The sequence below is a fragment of the Solenopsis invicta genome, chromosome 6 (assembly GCF_016802725.1).
Source record: "Solenopsis invicta isolate M01_SB chromosome 6, UNIL_Sinv_3.0, whole genome shotgun sequence".
Classification (NCBI taxonomy): domain Eukaryota; kingdom Metazoa; phylum Arthropoda; class Insecta; order Hymenoptera; family Formicidae; genus Solenopsis; species Solenopsis invicta.
In genome coordinates, this window is record NC_052669.1 from 5,345,544 (window position 1) to 5,369,327 (window position 23,784).

The 23,784-nt window shown below is 32.8% G+C and overlaps 2 protein-coding genes across 2 annotated transcripts; one reads left to right on the forward strand and one right to left on the reverse strand.

The window, feature by feature from the left end:
• The first annotated feature begins 190 nt into the window (after positions 1-190).
• Positions 191-2,124, forward strand: LOC105200875 (mitochondrial cardiolipin hydrolase). The gene is made up of 4 exons (XM_011168668.3): positions 191-476; positions 812-1,098; positions 1,190-1,374; positions 1,493-2,124. The coding sequence occupies exons 1-4, from the start codon at positions 459-461 to the stop codon at positions 1,726-1,728; spliced, it is 726 nt and encodes a 241-aa protein (XP_011166970.2). The 5' UTR covers positions 191-458; the 3' UTR covers positions 1,729-2,124.
• A 13,750-nt stretch (positions 2,125-15,874) lies between these two features.
• LOC105200885 (serine/threonine-protein kinase meng-po) lies at positions 15,875-23,025 on the reverse strand. The gene is made up of 2 exons (XM_011168681.3): positions 22,635-23,025; positions 15,875-19,228 (listed from the first exon to the last, which is right to left on the reverse strand). The coding sequence occupies exon 2, from the start codon at positions 19,226-19,228 to the stop codon at positions 18,062-18,064; it is 1,167 nt and encodes a 388-aa protein (XP_011166983.1). The 5' UTR covers positions 22,635-23,025; the 3' UTR covers positions 15,875-18,061.
• Positions 23,026-23,784: the final 759 nt, after the last annotated feature.

Consider the following 23,784-nt stretch of genomic DNA (forward strand, 5'->3'; position numbering starts at 1 on the left):
TTTTTGGAGAGCGCTTCCAACCGATAAATCTGTTCTTTTTGTCCAAAGTTTCGAAGGCTTATGCGTCTCTATCGCAGCGGAATTTCACGGAAACTTGTCTTCAGTTCTTGGCGAGCCAAGCTCAGCTGGCGATGCGATAATCGATGTATCGAACAACGTCACACGAGCACGAATCATCGCATTCCCTGACACTCGAAACGGAATAACCAAGATGGCATGCAATAGCAGAATAACATGGCCAATCAGATCTACCCGATCTACCGCCACTCTTATTCTACCTCTACGTAAAGAGGAAGAAACAAATAAATCGCTTTTTCATATTCCGTTATTAATTATTTATTTCATTCTGTGAAGTAATAATTAGAAATAAATGGGAAATACTGGTACAATCGAAAATGCCGATATTGTTTGATATATATTCAATTGTTTAATTGTGGTTATTGGATTTTTTTTGTTCAATGTCTTTCTTCCTCAATGTAAGTACTTGCAAGTAACAAAGCATGTGAAATTTATACTATGAGATTATATTTCTGTAATTATCATCTGTACAAATCTAGCTTACTACTATTCACAATATTGAGAGTCGAGAAGACGCATAGGTCTTCTATAGTTGATCTGATATATTCAATCAGTTGAGAATTTATATCTGTGCATGATATATTTCGTCAAACATGTTATTTTATCAAATCATCGAGTTGTGAGAGTTAATCCTCTTTTTCGAAGCAAATGCATGCTACATAAATCTCCAATTGCATCAAAGATATTTGGAACCTTTAAATAATCTTTTAATTTTCTAATGTGTTTTTTTCAGAGATTGTCAGAGATTTCCAACATGCTTAACTCAGGTTCTAAGATGATAAAAGGAATTCTAGTAACTTTTGTTGTGTCAGAAATAATATGGCAGTGGCATAAGAGACGTTCTCGAAAGCAAATGATTCCTGAAGGGACTACTTCAAATGGCCATGCGATGCAGCTTTATAACACAGAGACAGAAATCTTTGAAGTCATGTTCTTTTCAAATGACTCCAAATTCTGTCGATCACATCTGGCAAGCATGAAACCATGTGCAAAGCAGAATTGTGCAATACTGAACTTAAAGTAATTTCTTCAATGAGATACAAAATAAGGCAAAATAAAATTATTTATTTCTCTCTCATTACTGTATAAAATATATTTGATGCACTTGCAGGAAGATTATAAATTATTTGGATTCTGCAACTGCTACTTTGGACATATGTATATATTTCTTTACGTTCCCAGAGTTAGCAGAGGTGATAATAAAAGCCAAAAAGAGAAATGTTGTGGTAAGGATGATATTGGATGAGTCCATGGCAGCTAATGATACAAGTCAAATAATGAACTTTTACAAAGAAGGTTTGTAACACACAGCATTTTAAAACATAAATATTTTTAAATGCATTTATGTCAAAATATAATTTCTATTGGATGATGTAACAATTGTTTAGTTGACATCATTGCTTTGTGTTTGCAGGCATTAAACCAAAATCAAAAAAGTTAGATAGCTTGGTGCATCATAAATTTGTCATTATTGACAATAACATTTTGATAACAGGCAGTATAAACTGGACAAGAACAGCATTTTTTGGAAACTTTGAGAATGTGTTAGTGACTAATAAATCGGTAATAGTTAAACCATTTATAAACGAGTTTGAAAAAATATGGACGATGATTAATGCGGTAATTACAAAATATGATTCTAGAAATTAAAATGTACATTAGTACTTTATATTGACCAAAATTTTTTATTTAAATTAAGTAAGAGGAAGAATATTTTTTACTTTATACTTTCACTTATCTTTTTTTTTTATAATATGTCAGAAGTCGCTTTTTACCTTTTCTTTTTTAATATGTCAGAAGTCATTTATACTTTTTCTTTTTTGGTATGTTAGAAGTCAAGAAATTTTGACTTGTGATGTTTAATTTGTGTAGTTTACAATACAAACATATAAGAAAATATTTTATAGTGACATTTAATTTTTACGAATGCAGTTTTGCATTTGTAGTATTGTTACATTTTTCTATGATAAAGACATTTCCTAATGTAGGAAAATAAAAATATTTTGTATACACAAAGTTAAAAATATACAAATATTTGTCTGACTATATGTATAAATACAAATGTTTGATATGTATAACATTTTCATTTTTTTTAACGTTATCCAATCTATTCTGTACATACATGCATACATTTTTTCTCAAAATAATTGATGTAAATGCGAGACATTAACTAGAGTTAATATTCTAATTGGGGATTTTGTAGATTAAATCTTGTACGTTTCGTATGCAGAGTGGGTGCATCAAAGGGGGTTACCATGACGATTCTGACGTCACTGTCTTGGTTTAAGGATAGCTATTGTTTTCGCATAAATAAAGCTGCGTTCGTGATGCATATTGATTTTCTTTAACCGGGAACAGTCATGGTCTTCAGAGTTCACGGTCGCGTATAAAGAAACTCGAAGGATTGACAGAGATTTAATTATAGATGTGCGTCATGCGGCTAGACAATTAAACCAATGAAACAGTTTTATTTTATTTTAGTTTTAGTTAACCTAATGACTAAAGATAGGATTTTATATTCTGTTAGATAGGAAGAACCTTGGATAGAAAAAAACATTTTCAATATTTTCCTACTATTGGTTATTGAATGAAGTAAATTGTATACATAATTAATTATATTTTTAATAGTTTTTAATAGTCATTTAATTGACGTCAACTTTTTAAAATATTAGTTTTCTTTTTTCTATTTTTTCTTGATGTAAAAGAAATTTGTGTGAATTTTGGAACTTTATTAAATGAATAATTAATTGAATAATTAATTGAAATGAAAATTTATTTCTAATGATTGATAAAACAAAAAAGAAGGATTTATATAGATATTAAGATGATTTATTTTATTAACTAAGTGTACGTACTGAGAGTTCCTTTTATCATAAATTAAATAGAAATAAATCTTTTTATGTGGAGTAGGAGAGAAGGGAGAAAGAAGACGAATAATATTGATTTGCAAATTTACAAGAAAAATATAAATTTAAAAGCAATGATTAGTTTTGTACAGAAAAAGATTTGAAACGTTATTATAATTTTACATATGTACATTGTTGTATATGTAGCATCATGCTATTTCGTAAATTCTTCTCTAAATCATCAATTCTCGATTCATTTACGTTAACGTTATGATATTTGGATAAAATTGATGTACATATACGTATTTTCAAAACGCTTACAATGTAATAGTAAATACATTCAGTCTTCTTTGTGTTTTATTTATATAAATTCTTATGAGTTGGTTCAAATCTTTTTAAGAAACGTGAAATAGAACACTGTTAATTGTTATAGTTTATTAAAAGGCTTGTAGTAAAAGTTTCAGTTGCAAGTTGTAAAAGTTGCATTTGAGGTTGTCTCAATATTCAAAATAAATATTTCGCGCCATCTCGCGCGCCCTCTCGGCTGCCATGACACTTTCGGTCTTTCGGCGGCGCATCGGTTCAGTGAACGAAGCGCGAATAATTCCGCGATTCTTTTTCGGATTTTATCCATTAATAATGCGAAATAAGCGTGAGTTTTTGTCGGGAGTACTAATTAAAGCGATGAGCGATTGCCGGAACGTATTAGTTGCCGCGGGTCTTCGCGATCAACGCTATTTTATCGGTCGCAACGTTCCGCAGCTACGTGCCATGAGACGGTTATGGACTTTGGTTCGAATTACGGTGAGTTCAAATTCCGATGGCATTGGCATGCGAAAATGATCCTTACATTCACGCGAGAAAATCAAAGCATGACTGACATATTTCTTCCTCCGCTACGCGCTGTGCCATGAAATGGTTATAGGACTTTTCGGTTCAAATTTCGATGAATTCAGATTTCGGTGGCACAGGCATGCGAAAGTGATTCTTATGTTCACTCAAAAGAATCGAAGCGCGGCTGGTGCATTTTTCTGCAGCCATTACGCGCTATGCCATGAAACGGTTATAGACTCCGGCTTGAATTCCGATGAGTACATGATTTACTTATTATTTATCTAATTTATAAATTAGATAACATATTACAAAAAAAAAAAAAAATTATGGCAGTAGAAAATGAATTTGTATGACAGTTTTATTAAGTAAATTCCGCGCAATGGTAGGCATCTACAATCGCGATATATCATGTCGGTAATGATGAGACACTATTTTATCTCATGTCGAGATTTACACCGCGTCGATAATATACGAACATACACAATTTCATTAGATGAAATCCGTGCGAATGTAGCTAAGATGCTTACGCGTAAAATATAAATATCTATATTACGCATAAACAAAAATTATATAAATTATTTTAGGTATTATTTATATAAATAACACTTTGTGGATCATGAAAGGTTTAAATTTTATTTAAAATAATAAAAATTATGTACATACGTTTTGTTTTTTATTTTTAATATTATAATATTTTTATTTTATCATTATTAAAATCAACTATACATTAAGCATATTAACAATCTTATAACTTAAACTTTTTTTCTATTGTGTTATCTAATAAAATGTATAATATGTACTTTATATTGCTTGTATTGTCTGTATAAAAAAGATTCGTGCAAACAATACGTAAATAATTCATAGACTTCGAAATGTACAGTAGAACTCTGATTAAAACATTACTCGAGCAAGTAGTAACTTTTAATAGATCGTGCTTAATAAATAAATTATTGCTTATAGTTATATCGATGAATTAAAAATGGATAGATGTAGTTAATATTGTAGTTGTTTCTAGAATTAATACCTAAATTAATTGAAATGTACTATAGTAATTGGGCAGGGATAATTTTTTCATTAAATGCAATCTCTGCTTGTAGTTATTCTGTAGATTAAAACCACGAAATTGTGATAGTTACTTTTATGATCATTATATTTGTAGTAGAGTGTGCATGAGTTAATTAGAATATGGAATAGAACTTAGCAGTGACTGTGATCATTTTTTTTATTAAATGCAATCACTACTTGTAATTATTCTGTAGATTAAAATCGCAAAATCGTCATAGTTATTTTGGTGATCATTGCATTTATAAAATTGTGTGCATGAATTAATTAGATTATAAAATAGTAATTGCGATAATTTTTTTCATTAGCTGCGATTACCTCGTAGTTATTCTGTAGATTAAAATTGCCAAATTATTGTAATTAATTTTTTAATCAAACCGTTTGTAAAATCGTGTGCATGAGTTAAGGCAGAATATAAACTAGAAATTAGCAGTGACCGTGATAATTTTTTTCATTAGCCACGATCACTGCCTGTAATTAGTCTGTAAATTAAAATTGCGAAATCGATGTAGTTATTTTTGTAATTTTTACGTAAAATTATCATAGTTATTTTTGTGATCATTGCATTTATAAAATTGTGTGCATGATATGGAATAATAATCGCGATATTTTTTTTGTTAGCCGCGATTGCTGCATAGTTATTCTGTAGATTAAAATCGCCAAATTATCGTAATTAATTTGTTAATCATACTGTTTGTAAAATCGTGTGCATGAATTAAGGCAAAATATAGACTAGACATTAGCAGTGACCGTGATAATTTTTTTCATTAGCCACGATCACTGCTTGTAATTAGTTTGTAAATTAAAATTGCGAAATCGATGTAGTTATTTTTGTAATTTTTACGTAAAATCGTCATAGTTATTTTGGTGATCATTGCATTTATAAAATTGTGTGCATGAATTAATTAGATTATAGAATAGTAATCGCGATAATTTTTTTCATTAGCCGCGATTACTGCGTAGTTATTCTGTAGATTAAAATTGCCAAATTATTGTAATTAATTTTTTAATCAAACCGTTTGTAAAATCGTGTGCATGAGTTAAGGCAGAATATAAACTAGAAATTAGCAGTGATCGTGATAATTTTTTTCATTAGCCACGATCACTGCCTGTAATTAGTCTGTAAATTAAAATTGCGAAATCGATGTAGTTATTTTTGTAATTTTTACGTAAAATTATCATAGTTATTTTTGTGATTATTGCATTTATAAAATTGTGTGCATGAATTAATCAGGTTATGGAATAATAATCGCGATATTTTTTTTGTTAGCCGCGATTGCTGCGTAGTTATTCTGTAGATTAAAATCGCCAAATTATTGTAATTAATTTGTTAATCATACCGTTTGTAAAATCGTGTGCATGAGTTAAGGCAGAATATAAACTAGAAATTAGCAGTGATCGTGATAATTTTTTTCATTAGCCACGATCACTGCCTGTAATTAGTCTGTAAATTAAAATTGCGAAATCGATGTAGTTATTTTTGTAATTTTTACGTAAAATTATCATAGTTATTTTTGTGATTATTGCATTTATAAAATTGTGTGCATGAATTAATCAGGTTATGGAATAATAATCGCGATATTTTTTTTGTTAGCCGCGATTGCTGCGTAGTTATTCTGTAGATTAAAATCGCCAAATTATTGTAATTAATTTGTTAATCATACCGTTTGTAAAATCGTGTGCATGAGTTAAGGCAGAATATAAACTAGAAATTAGCAGTGATCGTGATAATTTTTTTCATTAGCCACGATCACTGCCTGTAATTAGTCTGTAAATTAAAATTGCGAAATCGATGTAGTTATTTTTGTAATTGTTACGTAAAATTATGCGCATCAATTAATCGAAATATGCAGTGTTTATATTTAATGTAATCGACAGTATTTGTAGGTGTAGTAATTGGTAGTATTTATGGATGCAATATAATTGATATATACATGTAATTGATAGTATTACATACGTAATAATTAGCAATGATTGCCATCATTTTTTAATTAGCCGCTATCGCTACCTGTAAATTAAAAGTGGGAAATTGATTATAGTTAATATCATTTTTAGTTGTAAAATCATGTGTATGTATTTATCGGAGTATAAAATAATAATTGGCAGCAGTCATGATCACACTATTATATCGTAGATTACAACGTTAATTTGGTGCTGCGAGTGTTACATTTATGAAAAAATTATGAATGTATTATCTTTTTTAATATCACTTTTTATAATAGAAAAGTATAGTAGCAAACATATAAATGTAGACATAATAGTAGATTGCAAGTGTAATTGTTTTAATACTATGATTGTTATGAATCATTTGTTTTTATTAGAATTATTTGTTGTATTTTTTTATCATGTTTCATTATTGCGAATTTGTACGTTGCGAGAAACTGCTTCTTCACTTATTGAAAATAAATACGGTGTAAAAATAAGAGCGTATAATGTCAGTGGTTTTAAAAAAAATAGATGATTATCACATATCGTTCATAGTTACTAATAAAATATAATTTTTTTCTTTGAAACTTCTTGACATACCTTGAGTCCTAGACTTTTATAATATAGAAATTTTAAACGCGCGTTTATTACGTCTGAAAAATTTGTCAACGCCGCGATGTCTCTTACAAACTCATATACCTATACATATATATATATATACCTATACATATATATATATATATATATATATATATATATAAGTAGTATATAAATTGGCGAGCAATTAAAAGTTAAACAAACAAATTCTTATATTATTTATTCTGAATATCTCACTTGAAGTGAGAGCAAACAATGATTTAATTCGTGATTCGGTTCGCGGTATGCTTTGCGATTTATTCCGTGATTTAGTCTCAGATTTAATTTATATTAAAATTGTTTGCTATGATTAATTGATTAATTGATGGATTAATTATGTAAGTTTAAAATTTTTGTTGTTTCGCGTTTTTATATTATATTATTTAAATTCAAATATTTGCAATCGAGATACAATTGCAACAATTTTGACTAAAACCGTATTAACATAAAATTATTTTCATTGTTTCTAATATAATTTTTTTGTATTTTTTATCGCTTCAACATCATAATCGCGCGTGAGTGGTAGTGCAGTACGGAAATTCCCGGTCAATTGTATGGAAACATCCAATCACGCTTGTAGCTGCATTTGCGACACCTTAGAAGTCTTTGAGGATGACGATGAGACATTAGCGGAATCGACGGCCTTCCATGTTCGAAAACGACGTCAAGGTAGGAAATTTTTTTTTTCTTTAAGAAGGTGCCTATGTTTATTGCTTCGCGGTATTATTAACGCGAAATTTTTAAAAATTAAAGTTGGCTATTTGAAATACCTATTTCATCAAGATTTTATTCAAAGAACATAATAAAAAATATATATTCTTTTACAATATATACATTTGATTTTTTATTCTGACTTTATTATTTGTAATATTGTAATCGATAAAAGAAAAAAATGAATTAGTTTTTTATGGCTTCTGAGTTTTGGATAATACTTAAATCATATTTTTAATAATATTATTTATTTTTATAATATTTTTTATAATATTAGGACTTGCTTAAAATAAAAATGAACTTTTATATAAAAAAAATGAGAAATTAGCATTTGATATCTCTTATATTTTATGTTTATTCATTTATTATGTTTTTGAAACATTAAAAACTTCAAAATTTTTTAAGAGAAAAACTAAATTTTTATTAATTATTTTGAAAATCCTTAAAACAAAGCTCTTAATTATTAATTAATAGAGAAGAAGGAGATATTGAGCTTTTTAAGCATAATTTTTACATCGAAATATTCGATTGTCACTCTAGAGGGCTGTGTTTAAAAACATTAGAGATATTATTTTATTCTTGTTGTTTAATGTTAAACAAGGATAAATAAACGATATCTCTAATGTTTTTAAACGCAAACAAATTAAAATCAGGAAAATTGCAAACAATAGAAAATTAAAAATATATAATTTTGTAAAAAATACTGTATATTTTTTAAACTAAACCAATTTTTTAAATTTATTTTTGGGCTGGCCGTGTCACCACCACTTTTCCCCTTTCATTGATTATACATTCCATCACATTTTTATAAATTACGTTTTAAGTAATAATATTATATTTTATTACTTTAGTTTAGAATCTGTTAAACAAAACTTGAACAAATATAATCTCTTAAGTTTTAATATAAAATATTGTTCATTAACAAAGTTATGTAATAAAAATGAGTGCCATATTACCCCCTTCTTCTCTAATAATTTATCAGAAACATATCGTCTAGTAAATTTTAAAACATTTATGTTGTTTTGCACATGTTACGTGATATAAATGGAGAATGATTTCATATTGATTTCGTAACTATAATATATCACGAATGAAATCATACAATTCGTGGAAACTACTCATTACTCGTCAAATACAATGCACTTTTGGAATTTTCCTAGATTGGAAAATCAAACGGGCGTGCGTAATCGTGAAGACTATTATGTTTATTGTTGCCTCGTTTTACAATCCTTATAAAGTTTCGTTAATCTAATATTAGTTTCTACACCTTGAAAGCGCGGAATTGTTTTCACGAATAAAATCTCGAAAGTACTCTCGCGACTACGATTTATTCGATTGTTTATCGGCGTCTCGTTTTTATTCGCCTGCTTTTCTTGGAACGAACGATTTTAGAAGTCAAGTCGAGCCGAATCGTCGCCAGGAAAACTTCGACGAAGGTGTAAACGCGAGTGTGTTGTAGTGCTCTGAACACCTGCCAGGTGTCATAAAAGCCACGACTCGTTGCTCGTGAAAAACTATGATTTTCGCATAAGCGCATTTACAACGACGCTTATATAATCTACTGTTTGATTTATAAATTATTCGAGCAAATTTGGCTTATTGCATCAAAATTATCACACGTTGCAATATAAAATAATTAAATTGAAAATCAATATTTACTTATTAAATTAAGTACAGAAAATTGAAATCTTTTTTCCTCGATTATTTTACTACGTATTATCTTAATACGTATATAATCTTCCACTTAGGTAATATTATTATCACATTCCATGACACGCGTGTGTTTAATATTACGTGTAATTCTTAGGCACGTTGAAACTTTACATATGCGTGTTCATGCAAAATTAATCCTTTGACAAGGGTTGATAATTCTGAAGTACAGCACGCACACATGTGCACTTGCAAACTTAATTCTGTAACGTGTAGTTGGCCGTATTGATTGCCTATTTTTAGACACACTGATGGCAACCCTGCCGTCATCAAATATTAACCCTTGGCCCGAAATAGATTTGCGCCCCGTCGACTATATTTATTATTCTGGAAGGAACAGCCGCTTCTTATTATTTTGGGATAAGAAAAAAAAGAAGGATAAAGAAAAATTACGAGCAATCACGATAAAATATGAATTTTCTCGCGCGTGATATATTGTTATAATTGAATTTATGGTAAAATTTTTTTGATCCGCGATCTATCTGAGAAATCTATATCTTGAGAAAAAAATAATTTTGAAACATGACGTATCTTATTCGATTATCGCGTAACTTCTATATTTGATATAATACAGATATAATATGACGTAATGTGGATATATTTGAAACCTATTGGTAGGAGAATGAAATTTTATTAATTATAAAAATTATTAAAATATTATTTTCATCGAATAATTTTAACTGAACTAATTTTAATCCCTTTTTCCCGACCAATCTGGGACAGCTTTTCTTTAATAAAATGTTGAAAGCAACCATCACATTTATCTTTTCTCTCAATTTTTAAAATTATATCTATATTATTAAAATTCTAATTTTGAATAAAGATTTTATTAGTTTGCTCGAAATTAAAAAAATATTGTCTTGTTATCTACTTTTTCTCTAGAAACTTTACACTTATTATTTTAAATCATTAATCAGTTGAAAAACATCATTATTTTTGTTGAAAATCAATCAATTTCAAATTGGCTAAAAATCGAAGAATTGAAAAATATTCTTTATATTTATTTCTCGAATAATCTAATTTATGAATCAGTCTATGTAAAACCGCATATCTCATGATAAAACAAGACTGCCACAGAATGGAACAGTTTGAAGAATATAAATAAGAATGCCACACAAACGGAAACATAAAATCTAATTCGAAATATTATTGATCTATGTCTCTCAAATTGAAGTTTTACGCTAAGCGGAAATAGCGCTGATATTCTTAATTATTGGAAATCGCGTACGTGTGTGCCTGTGTCGCCGATACTCCGAAAATATCTCTCAGAGTACGTACTTGTTCGGATTATCTTGGCGCTTTCGGATTTTAGATCAGTTCGATATTAAGTATCGTATTTTTATTAGGACCGGTTAATGGCGCAAATTAAGAAAACCAGTTTCTTCCTATATCTGAGAGGTTTATTTGCGACGTGTGCATGTATCTGTCTTATTAGAGCGAGGAACGTCCCGCATGTCTCAACGTACAATTGCGCGCATCCTCGTCCTCGTCCTTATCACCGCCGCATTTTTATAGGTTGCATCCGCCCCGCGAAAGGCGCTTGAACTCGGTGACGGGGCGAACGACCTTTAATCCTGTCTCTCTCTCTCGCGAGGGCTCCTTCACGTACGTATACGTAAACGTGCCGGGGAGCATTTTCTTTGACGTCAGAGGGCAATCATGCAACGCCGTAAAGCGAACACAGAACCCTACTGTCGAAATGCTTCGGGTGGTTCCATCGTAAATTCGCACGCCCACACGATTGATAAGTTGTTCTGATTGTGTGATAGATAGGTGCGTTGACAGAGGCTAATGGAAATAGGTAGGTTAATGGAAACTAAGGAAAATTTATTTCTGTGAACTCAGACAGGTTAAATATTTGAAATTAGACATTACTTGACATTTCTCGATTTAACTCTTGATATATTATTATCATTATGCTCAATGTAGCTAAAGAAGTATTGGAAGTATATTCTTATCCAATTATATAAGTAAAAATAAATGGATACAAAAATAGAAGAGGTAGAAACTTTATTAATAATTAGAAAAAAATTTCTAATTTCAAAGACTCAGTGAGAAATGATAATAAAATTGATGTCGAATCGACAATGATTCAATCATCAAACTGATATCGTTTTGATGTCGATTTGATATAGGTCATTTCTCATTGGGAATTTGAGATTCATAATTTATAGAATAAATCTTCATTAACATCTTTTCATTCAATTATTTTCAAAATGTGTCATTTGTGTGCACACTCCAAAATAGATTTATATTGAAAATTTCTCTAAAAAAAATCTTTATTTTCCGTGAACCTCGAAAATTTAGACTTCTCTCGTCAAATTTGTTAGATTGAAACCGATTAAGATGTAGAGTGTCGCTGCAACCGGTACACTGATCATGGCGTGCACCGATACATGTAGAACATCGTTCGTACGATGATATATAAATAGGTTGGACGGTATGAAAATAGACATCGGGGCGTTGGACCGGCGGATCGATGACGATACTCGTCTCCGGTGGCGGTTTGCCCGGCTTTATTTTTCGTCAAGTAACCGCATTACGCGACTTGGTCGAGACAGCACGTCTGCGTGAGAAGGCGCCTAACATCAACTTACATTATCTCCTGCTGTACATTTATATTTCGGCTTTTGCAGGAGAATAATAAATTTAACTTTTTCGATCTTGGCATTTAAAACGATGATCATGTATAATCTTCTTTATGTTCCTGTAACGCATAAATGTATACACTTTACAGCTGCTTAATACCATTTTCTCTACAGACACATTCTGACTAAGTTAATACCCATCGTGTCCGAAATTTTTCTGCGATTTATTATGGATAAGAGAGAGAAAGAGAGGATCTTGGCATAGTTGCTCTTCTCTTTGATCATTACACAACATTTTTGCTGTATGATATAATGCAGGGAAGGGAGGAATTATTTTGAATAGTTATAAATAGAGTTGTAGGGTTACTACTTTTTACCCTTACTTTAGCGTTACTTTTATTTTTTAATAATAACCATTTGATAAAGATGTTACAATTTTTTATAACGATAATGGCAATGTCGGGTTGTGAAACAGTTATTTTTGACAAGCAACTCGTCGTTATACATTACTCATTGAAAAAAGTAACTCTTTAATTGATTCGTCACCTAACGAGTAAAGTTACAAGTTAGTACTTTTCAATGTGTAATACGTAATGGTAACTAATTAATCATTAAAAGTTGCTATTCTAATTTTGTCCTTACCATAACTAGTAATTAATTATTTTATATTTGTAGAAATTTTCAAAGTTGCTTTTTTTTATTTTTTTAGAATAAAGTTTCTATAATAAAAAATAGACAAAATTTTTTTTTATTAATTCTAATCTCGCATAATTTTTATTATTACAATAAAGATAAATGTTAAATAAAAGTACTATTTTATTTTATTGTCCTAGTTTTATTATAGATTTTTTGTAATAATTAATGTGATTTTATTAATTTTATATACATTAATCTATTATCTTCGTCAAATATTAATAAAAAGGATGAAAATGATAAATAAACATTAAATTATTAAATACTCTTTTTTCAATACTCGCAAATGTTCATTTATTGTTGATTTTTGAGTCGATCGATTGAATCTCCCATAGTATGTTATGTTACGGTGCGTTTAAACATATCTCCACACTGTATATGTACTTGATGTCCGCTTTGCCGAGATAACGTCCTGTCAAGTATCCAGTCGGTTCGGCGCTTGTCAAAACAAGTCGCCGAGAATACTCTCCACGTGGATGGAAATAGCGGCACGCCGGTCCAAAATACGCGCGCGCATCGGAAGAAAGATGATGGAACGCGGGTGCATGTCGAGACATTCGTTTGATGCACACACGCCAGTGGCGTAACTAATGGCCTCGAACACCCGGCGTTGCCAGCGAAATCGAAAATTAGAAGAAAGAAATGAAAAAGAGAGAGAAAAGACAGAAAAGGAGAAAAAAATAAAACGATACAAGATACAAAAAAGGAAAAATAAACGAAGAAAAAGGAAAGAAATAGAGAAAGAAAGAAGAAATAATGAATATAAAGCTTGTTATCGGATAATTTTCTTAGAGAGCAAATTATTACTTGAAAAAGATTTGTACTATGTTTCTTTCTCATTCTTTTATATTAAATTATCATAATGTTTCGTTAATACCAATAACGAACTTGTTATATGTTCACAAAATTAAATTGTATACATGCTCGTACATTTGGATTGGAATATGTATTGGAATACATAATCTGTCTAATGAAGAAACGGGAAAGTGGGCCGAGGATATGTCACAGCTTGTGGGTCGCCTAGTAAAGATTAAATAAGTAAAGGTCTTAAAATATTCTTTGGAGTATTACGTACTCATGTGTCAACGAATATCAGAACGCTTTGCATCGCAAATGATGAATTTATCTTGGCACTCTTGGGAGTAAATGACGTTTTGCTCTCATCAAACGTCATAGAAACGACATACGTGCAGATGTATTTAATATGTCGAGTTGGATGTAGCATCAATTAAAGATAAGACGATATTCCTGTAACATCGGAATAGTATCGCGATTCAAATAATTATGAAGAAGAATTTAAAAGTTTAAATATGTAATACGTTTAAAAATTTAAAAATACAACGTGTTATGAGTAAAGACAATTAATATATTATGAAAACATAATATCCTCAAAAAATATTTTAAAGATTTTAATTAATGTTGAATTATTTAAAGAAAGAGTCATTAGTCGGTATTCAATTTTTATATTTAAAACTACTGAGTACTATCTTAAGATGTCATCAACCAATCATAGATCCATATTAGTATTACTTAAGGCGGTCTTGAAATAAGATTCTACAAATACTGGCCAAAAAGTTTCAATTTTTAATTGCTTAATGCTTTTACTTTCTTGTATTTTTTAAAATTAGAAATTTATTATTTATTTTAGTTATATCTATAATGTATTTTTATCAATTTTAATTTTTTCTTTATATTTTGAGAAATATAAATAATTGAAGTAGAAAGGGAATTAAGAAATTTTATAATTAAATGTTGATTTGAGAAAATCATAAAATATATACAAGAAGATCTCATTAAATATTGTCAGGACGTAATTATACTGTTTGAGAACAAAGGTATAAAGGTACTTGCTTCTCTTCGCTATATACCGAAGAAAGTTTTAAGTGTTCTTGAGACTCGCGAAATAATTAGACTGCCTCTTGCGAGGTTTACCTTGTCTCGACTATTCGCGTGCGCTTCCAAAGAAAAAAGTAGAAATTTTGCGTTCGCGTGCTCTTACCCCGACATCAAGGTCGGACTGATTTGTCGGAGTTCTACATAATTAAAGTTGACTAATGACTTTGCTAATGGCGGGTGTGCTCATGGTTCTCGACGTAAATGCAAATATCGAATGACGCAATATTCTGCTCGATGTTGCATAACGTCATTGGTTATTTCTATGATCTACAAATCTGTACGGCTGTCAATTATTATATAACGAGGCTGCAAGCTGTGGTACACGTCGAATAAAAAATACGGTGCATGCAACAGTCGCGCTTGTTACATTGCGCATCTATTTACTTCAATAGGGTGATTCTAAGGGCACGAGAGGCAGGATGGTTTGCCGCCGCTTTCAGCTGGCCCGGGTATCCAGGGTTCGTCGCCATAGCGACACCCGAGCCATGGCTAACCACCCCATTCTACAATATAGCCAGATGTAGACCGCGTAGGTTGAAAAATCCGAACGACGCGCCCTAATTAATCCGTTGATGCACAATTCAATTTCCACTCTCCGCTAAAAGTTACACAAGATGTAATCTAGATAATGGGTTTACGTAGGCAAGGTAGAGGATTACTTTTGTGTCAAGCTTCAATAATGAAATCATGGTTCAACGAAAATGAATCTAAGCCGATAGACACATTTACAAAAGGTTAAGGTAAATGCTATTAATAATTAATAACAGTAGTTAATAGTAAAAAATAATTGCTAATGTAAATCAATTATTTTAATTTAGAAATAACCATAATATCTATGGCACGTATATATGCTGAAATAAGTGCTTAAATTACGGAAAAATAATAACACTTGTATCAATTTTATACAATTTTAAAATTTATTTCGATATATACAAAACATTTCTTCGTATTAATGGAGGCTACACGCGCTGGTTTCCTTGCAAAGGTTCCTCCACTTGTTTATCTTATCGCTCAGTCAATTCGGACAATACGGAGAAATAGCAGTGAGATAATGACAATTGTCCGAATATTGTCGAGTAGCGATGTCATAATGCTCGCGCGTATATACTCCCACATTCAACGTACAAATATATAGAAACACTCATTCGCATAGATTCCGAACGTTAACGTCGATCCTTTGTAGATGTACAATCATCCGGATAACGATCCGCTTGCGGAATTCTAGGGAAAGATCGAGTCCCACACGTTGCGATTTATTTACTGGTGATTTTATGTCTACGGGAAATTATGTCCGTTGGAAGCGGATAAAAAATAAACCAATGCCTCTTTTTTAATACATTAGGAGCTTTTCTAGTTCAGTCTTATGATTTTGCGTTTGCGCAATTTGGATATTCGTGCAAAATATAAATCAGTTTAATCAGTTTAGACCGTACGATCAGAATAAAAACTGATGCCATTTATATGTAACTGTAATTATAATTATATTACAAATTGTAATTATAATTACATTTATTAATTATAAATCTCTGATTGCGACACGATTTTTTTTTAATTGCATCGATCAAAATACACAATTGCAAGAAGCAAGGGATGAATTTGGCAACTGATTCGTCGCGGAACGTCCATTTGACATGTTGTTATTCGTGGACGTTTTAATGCATTTAAGATCGTTAACGAAAAATTATTGTTGGAATCGCAACGTGCATGCAATTTTACGGTACACCTATATCAGCGTCACGAAATGGCGTAACTAATTGTACAAACGGAACCTCTATGCGCTACACCATAAACTGCTACAAGAATATATGTGTACTATATTTGCCTACGTATATACGTACACACGTATATGTATATACATGTCTAGCATGAATGCGAATGTATATCTGTTTATATAAATGTATCTACATTTGTGTGATTTACATCTTGTTGTTAATGATGCTTCCGGTGATCGTCCATCTCGCTTTGTGATCCTTATTGGCCTCTTTCGGCTCTTCGACATTTGTAATGTTTTCGAGGCTTTTTTTCGATACAAATTGTCTGTTGAATTTGTATGATAAAAATTTTCAAAGATAGAGCGCGCGATAAATATTTCTCAATTTACGTAATAATGAAAATTTTTTTCCATTTTTCCATTTATCGATTGTTATGGAATAAGAATGGATTGTTTCCGAAATTATTTTCACGCACTATGCTACGTTTGGAGTTACGATCTCCAGTTTGGGAATCCCTGGATTATACAGTCTTCTTGCTTCCTTAACTCTTGCCTAACAATTAAGATTACATTACTAAGTAATATAAACAGAAAGGGATTATAGATTTGAATGATATACAAAATATCTTTAAATATAGTTGTCTAACCTCGCGCCTAATCGCGCATAAGGCATCACTAATTGTAAGACCATCGGTTTACCAGGACAACTGACTAACGCAAAAATCATATGCACTGGCATTATTGTCTCTATAGTTAATACATCAAATTAATTATCATTGTCCTTTCGTACATAAATTCTCTCTCTCTCTCTCTCTCTCTCTCTCTCTCTCTCTCTCTTTAAATATTTATATATCACATTTACACTTAATAAAGAGCATCTTGTGATTAAGAGACATTTCGTTTCTGTTTCGAATTCTCAAAGCAACAGAAAATTCTAAACATAGAGGTAACGCTAGAAAGACTAATGAAGAAAGAGAAATCTTGACATCTTTTACTTTACATATTTACCTGCCTGGAAATATTTGTGATAATGAGTTATCGTTTTTTAACACCAATCAGTATAAATATCATTGTCTCTTGAATTTTTTCGTGATCTTCATTCTTACGTAATTAAGGAAGTTCATTAGTAATTGGTCCGCTTGTGATTAGCGTTTCGACACTTTGGAAATGTTACTGAAATAGGGTTCTGATTGGTCTTCTTTTTTGTGGAACACTATTCGTACAAATTTCCGGAAAGTGTCTCTTAGGTATGTAGCTTCAGCTGATTATTTGGCACATCTGTACGGCATGTAGCAGCTGCCCTTTCGGAACTTACTCGGTTCTTCTCGAGTGACCCGAAGGCACGGCTCGCTGTTTGTTCTCACTATCTCTCACATGTTCTCCGTGCTGAAGCTACTGATTAGACCTGGCTCTGTGTCTACATTAGAGTCGCACTGCATCACCCATTCCCATATCCTCTTGGTGACGACTTTCTGGTCCACCGTAGTCTCCAGGCCGTAACTGTTGAGCAATTTCCTCAGTTTGTTCTTGTTCTCGTCCACGTTGTGTCGATCGTCTAAGATGGTATCGAGATAGAGCAGGCTATCGCCTCGCTTAGCAAAGCTTTCGCTGACATCGACCGATGTCGACGTCGCACTATGGCTGATTTTACTGATACACCACGAGTCCTTTAGGTACTTGTTGATTTCGGTCACGTGCGGCCTTTTGTCTGGCTTATGTTCGAATGCTCGCCTAAAGTATCGGAGTAGCCTAGGAGTGAAACGGCGGAAAGTCGGTGGGATTTTCGTAGTACGTCGTTTCAGCCATCGTTGAAAGGCCGAATAGTCTGGGTCTTGGATCGGGTCGGCACTCTGCCACGGCGGATTGCCGGTCAGGCAAACGAAGAGGACGATGCCAAACTGCCAGCAGTCTGAGCTCCTCTTGCAAGCATACCTTTCGTTCTTGATGATGTCGTGAATCTCGGGTGGTTGGAATGGCACCCAGGTGCAACGAATCTTATTCACGAGAGTGCCCTCGCGTCTTGTGCAGCCAAAATCGCATAGCTTCACTTTGCTCATGTCCTGCGCGAACACCAACACGTTTTCCAACTTGATATCGCGATGGGCTAGTTGTTTTGAGTGAATGAAGTCGAGGGCCGAAGCAAGCTGTCCAGCGAGTCTCTTACAGGCGTCTTCGCTGAGTCCGCCGGCTTTCACATTGCCCGCGAGATCGCCATACGGCGCGTATTCCTGCGCGAAGACGAAACATTTCTCCGCCTTAAAGGCGACTGCGTACGAGCAGAGTATATTAGGATGCGGACTCAGGTGGTACGAGTAATGGAATTCCCGAAAAAAGTCCTTCTCTGATGTGAGTTCTTGATGAACTGCTTTTAGAACCACCCTTGTTTGAGTAGCTCTGTGCGTTGCCAGTAGGACTTTCGCAAAACTACCTTCGCCCAAAGTCTTTTCCACATTGTACTCCTTTGATAAGTCCAATTCCTCAAGAGGTACCTCTTGCACTTTGTGAATGCCTGATTCTTTCTTCTCGTGCAGCTTCATCTGAAACAAAAAAAAAAGAATATAAGGTTATTTTAAACGAATTGCTCCTTTGATCTTTTACTTTCGGCTATACATAACACGAGTTTATAATAGTGAGTGATGTTTAGATCTTAAAAAAGATTGAATGCAATAATACGATTTGTTTAAAAGAAATTATTTAATTATTGTTTTAAAATTATTTAATTTAAATCAATTAAAATTTTATTTTTAGACATTTTAGTGTTATTATTTTTTTTATATAATTTATTTTAATTTTATCATCTACTTTCATTGTTAGAAAGACTGACTTTTTAGTCCTTTCTATTTTTGCGTCGTATAATTGTAACAGAGATCGTCATATTTGTCCTTGCCATTTTCGTTTTGTATAGGCCGCCTCCTCGTCGAGACCGGAAATTAGAATTTCATCTGTTCCCACTGAAGGACGTCAACACACAGTGATTTTATACTTGGATAACTCTCTGTCAAAGGAATATTATCTACGTCCCAAGGGAACAATGAATCTCAGGCAGCAACGCCTACAATCGTCAACGTGACAAACGTGCGACCATATTCAGGAACGTTCCCACGCTTCCTTCCGCAAAAAGATAATATTCATATTTCTTCTGCGATCGTGCAACGTGCGTTCTAGTTCATAAATAGCAACGCGCAGATCAATCGCGGTTCTAGAATATGATATATCGCAAACATGTGCGATATTGTGGGCCACATGAAATAGAAGCCGTCCGAAGGAGATTGTCTCGATGATGTAATTTCTTAAATAAAAATCTTAAAATGAATCTTTTCTCATAATTTTCTTGTTTTTTCTTTTGAGAAAAAAAATTTACAAGAGGTAAAAGAATCCACGTATTTTTGCTAATATATTTTGCTGATTATATTTTAACGAAAAAAAAACAATAAAGTTTTATTTTCTTGAAAATATGAAATAAAATTTACTTTACGTTAAATTGTAATTTTAATTTGACAGTCAATATCTAGAATGGAGTTTTATTCTCTATTAAAAATTTACAAGAAAAGCTAACGTGTGATTTAAACTTTGACATGTAAAATTCAATTATAAATTGATTCGAGGAATCTCTACGGATGTGAAAGCAGATACTGGGTATTTTACACAGTATTATACATATCATAACAGAAATCGCGTATTTTCACCGGTAAAGTGCAGAAGCTAGGATTTATCGGAACTCATCTGTCGTTATTGCATAACGGCAACTTTAAACAGACATTGATCTATCTAACGATACTCCTTGTTGGTTTTGAGCACCGTTTCTCTTTCAGCCGCGCTCGCCGCGTGATCTCGCACGTGCGTCATCAAACGCCGCGCTGCATTCGCTCTCTCATGTAAATGGAATCGCATTTTATGTTCTTGCTCGGTTTTACGATCACTCCTCGATAATTTTGTTGGTAGAGCACGCGGGAGAAGATTTTGGAACGTCGCAACTGGAGATAGCGATACTCGTTCCCTTGGTGCGCACCACACGCGCTATGGTGCATTTTGTTTGCCGTTTTCGATGAAGAGAGCTGCTCTCTCGCGGTGTAGCGGAAAGCCTGAGAGGGTGGCCGGGTGAACCCAGGATATTTAAACCCTCACGAGATCAATAGCGAGGACCGTTCACGCTTTGGTCGACGGCGCGTGAGTCTGGTCGGCGCCAAATCCCAAAACTTTACGCCAAAATTTGCACGCAATTTTATTTTTGCGAGACAATGTATTTGTCATGTAATTTTTGATTTGTTGTTTAATTATTGCGATTGTAATGAGAAATAAGACAGAGTTAAGTGACTTATAAGATTGAGCGCAAACAATGAAAGATATATGTGTATGTGCATATATATAACCGATCGATAGAATAATTTCGATAGAATTTTTATTTTGGGCGAATCGAGCAAAGATAATGTTATACATTTAGTTTCCATTAAAGTATAATTTAAATGAATTGAAAGTCAGATAGACAGAGGTAGACGCGCGACAAAAATACGATAAATTATCAATTGCTGTCTTACGTCATTCAACATACGTAATCAGTTCAACTTTTTTAAAAGTAAAAACTTACAAAAATTTAATACTTGCAAAATTTTGGTATTCACTCGTATTATTTATTATTTAATTAAAATTTAAGTTTATTTTACAATATTTTTATCCATTTAATCTAACACGAACAATCTATTAGCGAAAATATATTCTTAATTTTTTTGAAGTATTTTAGAAAAAGATTTAAGGGCAACAGGTTAACTATTAAGATGTATTCTTAATAAATTTAAAATAATCGTTTATTATCAAGTTGCAACACACAGACCATTAAGACACATCTAAACTACACTAAAACAAACATCATTCGTTTAACGGCGAACGTTTATCTACTTCGAGTCGTTCCATAAATTATTGGAGATTTTAAACACAGTGTAAATGTCATCGTATGACGAAATAAATGCAATATGACGCGACAGACTTCGTGGGTGGCGCGCGGTCAGGTATATTTTAATAACGTAATGCGTCATATCGGCTACGGGATGAAGTCTTATATCGAGTGCTCTCTCTTTCAGCTTAATTAATTATTAACGAGAGATATACGAGATGTTACCTCGTAGGTGTGTGAATTGACTGTGTGATCATCATAAAGACTCACATTCGCTCGTTATTAAATTCATATTCCGAACGTTAGAACAACTTGGATTTTGACAAAGGGTGAATAATGGCGTTTCCCATTTTCCTATTTTCTGTTCATTGTTTTGAGTCACGGTTATTTTTTCATATTACCACCGGTTCGGACCGGTTAATTCTGACAAGCCTCGGAGGCATTGGTATATTTAGCATTTATGTTTAGTGGGCATTCTATTTTAATACACGCGAGTTAGCGGCGTTAAACTTCGGTGTGCGTACGTGCGTTCGTGCGTGCGTACGTGCATACTGTGCGTTTAACGAGGCACGTTTAGTCAACACGTATATAGAAAACGACAACTTATACGCGCCACAAGTGTGTCGCGGAGATCATCTACATTAAGCTTAATGGAACATTTATAAGAGTATAGTCAATTATAGTGTTAATTTCTTTCGATTTGTTGACAATTCATTATAGTCTTTTGTACTTGTTATTTTTTTTATTACGACATGTTTTAATAAAATTTTATAAAAAACTGCAAATATGCAATGACATAATTTTTAAAAATCATCTTTAACTCTCAGCAAATACTTTCTTAGCATGAGAGAATCATACTATATGAAAAAGGAATTTAAATATTAATGAATTTTTTAAATTGGATTATATAGAACTCCACTATAAAATGCTTAACGAGATTTACAGTAATTGCTGAGAATTAAAGTAGCGGCACCAGAAAGCTCGTGCACAGCCGTATAAATTAAAGTTACAGAGCTACAATGATAACGAAGCGATAACACGACACAGATACGTACCACGGCAATAAAATTTCTGTGACAATCGACAGAAACGTCACTTCACTCTGGTACACTGTGTTCAATGTATATATGTATATCAATAAATATACGTATAAATCACTTTGTCTCAACTGAGTTCTGACTAGCGTGTCTTCGTTTACATCTTCATATCGCGATGAGTCCTGACACACGCGTGTGTCAGCTGTTCACCAGTATCACAAACGCCAAATGAAGTCAGCGCGCGCCGTAGGAATTATGTCAGCCGTGACAATTTCGCTTTTGGAGCAGGTGTCACTTGAGGAACGGGCACAGAAATAGAAACTCCGGTGGCGAGGTATCGATGCGACGACGCTCGCTCACATTTTCCGTGGTGCGCGTATCTCAAACGTCTGGAGCGTCGTGACGCTCCGCGTCGCTTTTATAGACCCGGTCGGGTGGCGCGCAGACGTGGTTTGTAAAAGGGTGCGGGACACACGACGACGTCGGTTGTAGGACGAACGTAACGCCGCGACGCGCGCTGGCTTTTTTTAACGAGCGCATTATGCGAATCGACGAGTCGCGTCGTTACGGTGAGACGGTGACACTTCGATAAATAGAGGAAGTTACCTGGGATACACCGCTGAATTCTTCCACGTGCCGCCATTGATCGATTATGCGCTGTCCTTAATCGTGAATTGCCATATTCTCGCTCAGATAAAAAAAAAATTTATCTCGTCGTATAATAATCTCAGAGAAATGATGATAAATATCGACCGTAGAACCAAATTAAATTTCCCTTTTCAAATGTTGTTTGCGTTAAGTCGTGCCCATTAATTTTTCATTGTCGAATATATATATTGTTCGTGTTCGATAATAGCGCATTCTTCAGATTTAGGAGCAAGGACTCAATAACTATTCACTAGTAATAAGAATTCCTGCGATGTTAAAATGACGCGCGAAATGAGAAACGGAGCCTTATATAGAAATCGGGTTTGATCTACAATATTTTCTTCTTACTGATTTATGGAGAAAGAGAATAAAATTCATCTTTTTTTTAAATCGCTCTTTATTGTCTGCTTGGCTGTGAATTCTGCAAGCATAAAACCATTTTAGTACCAGTCGAATTTGCAAAGTATATTTTTGTATCTGCACGAATGGATTATTGACACGAGCCGACTTAAAGTGAATT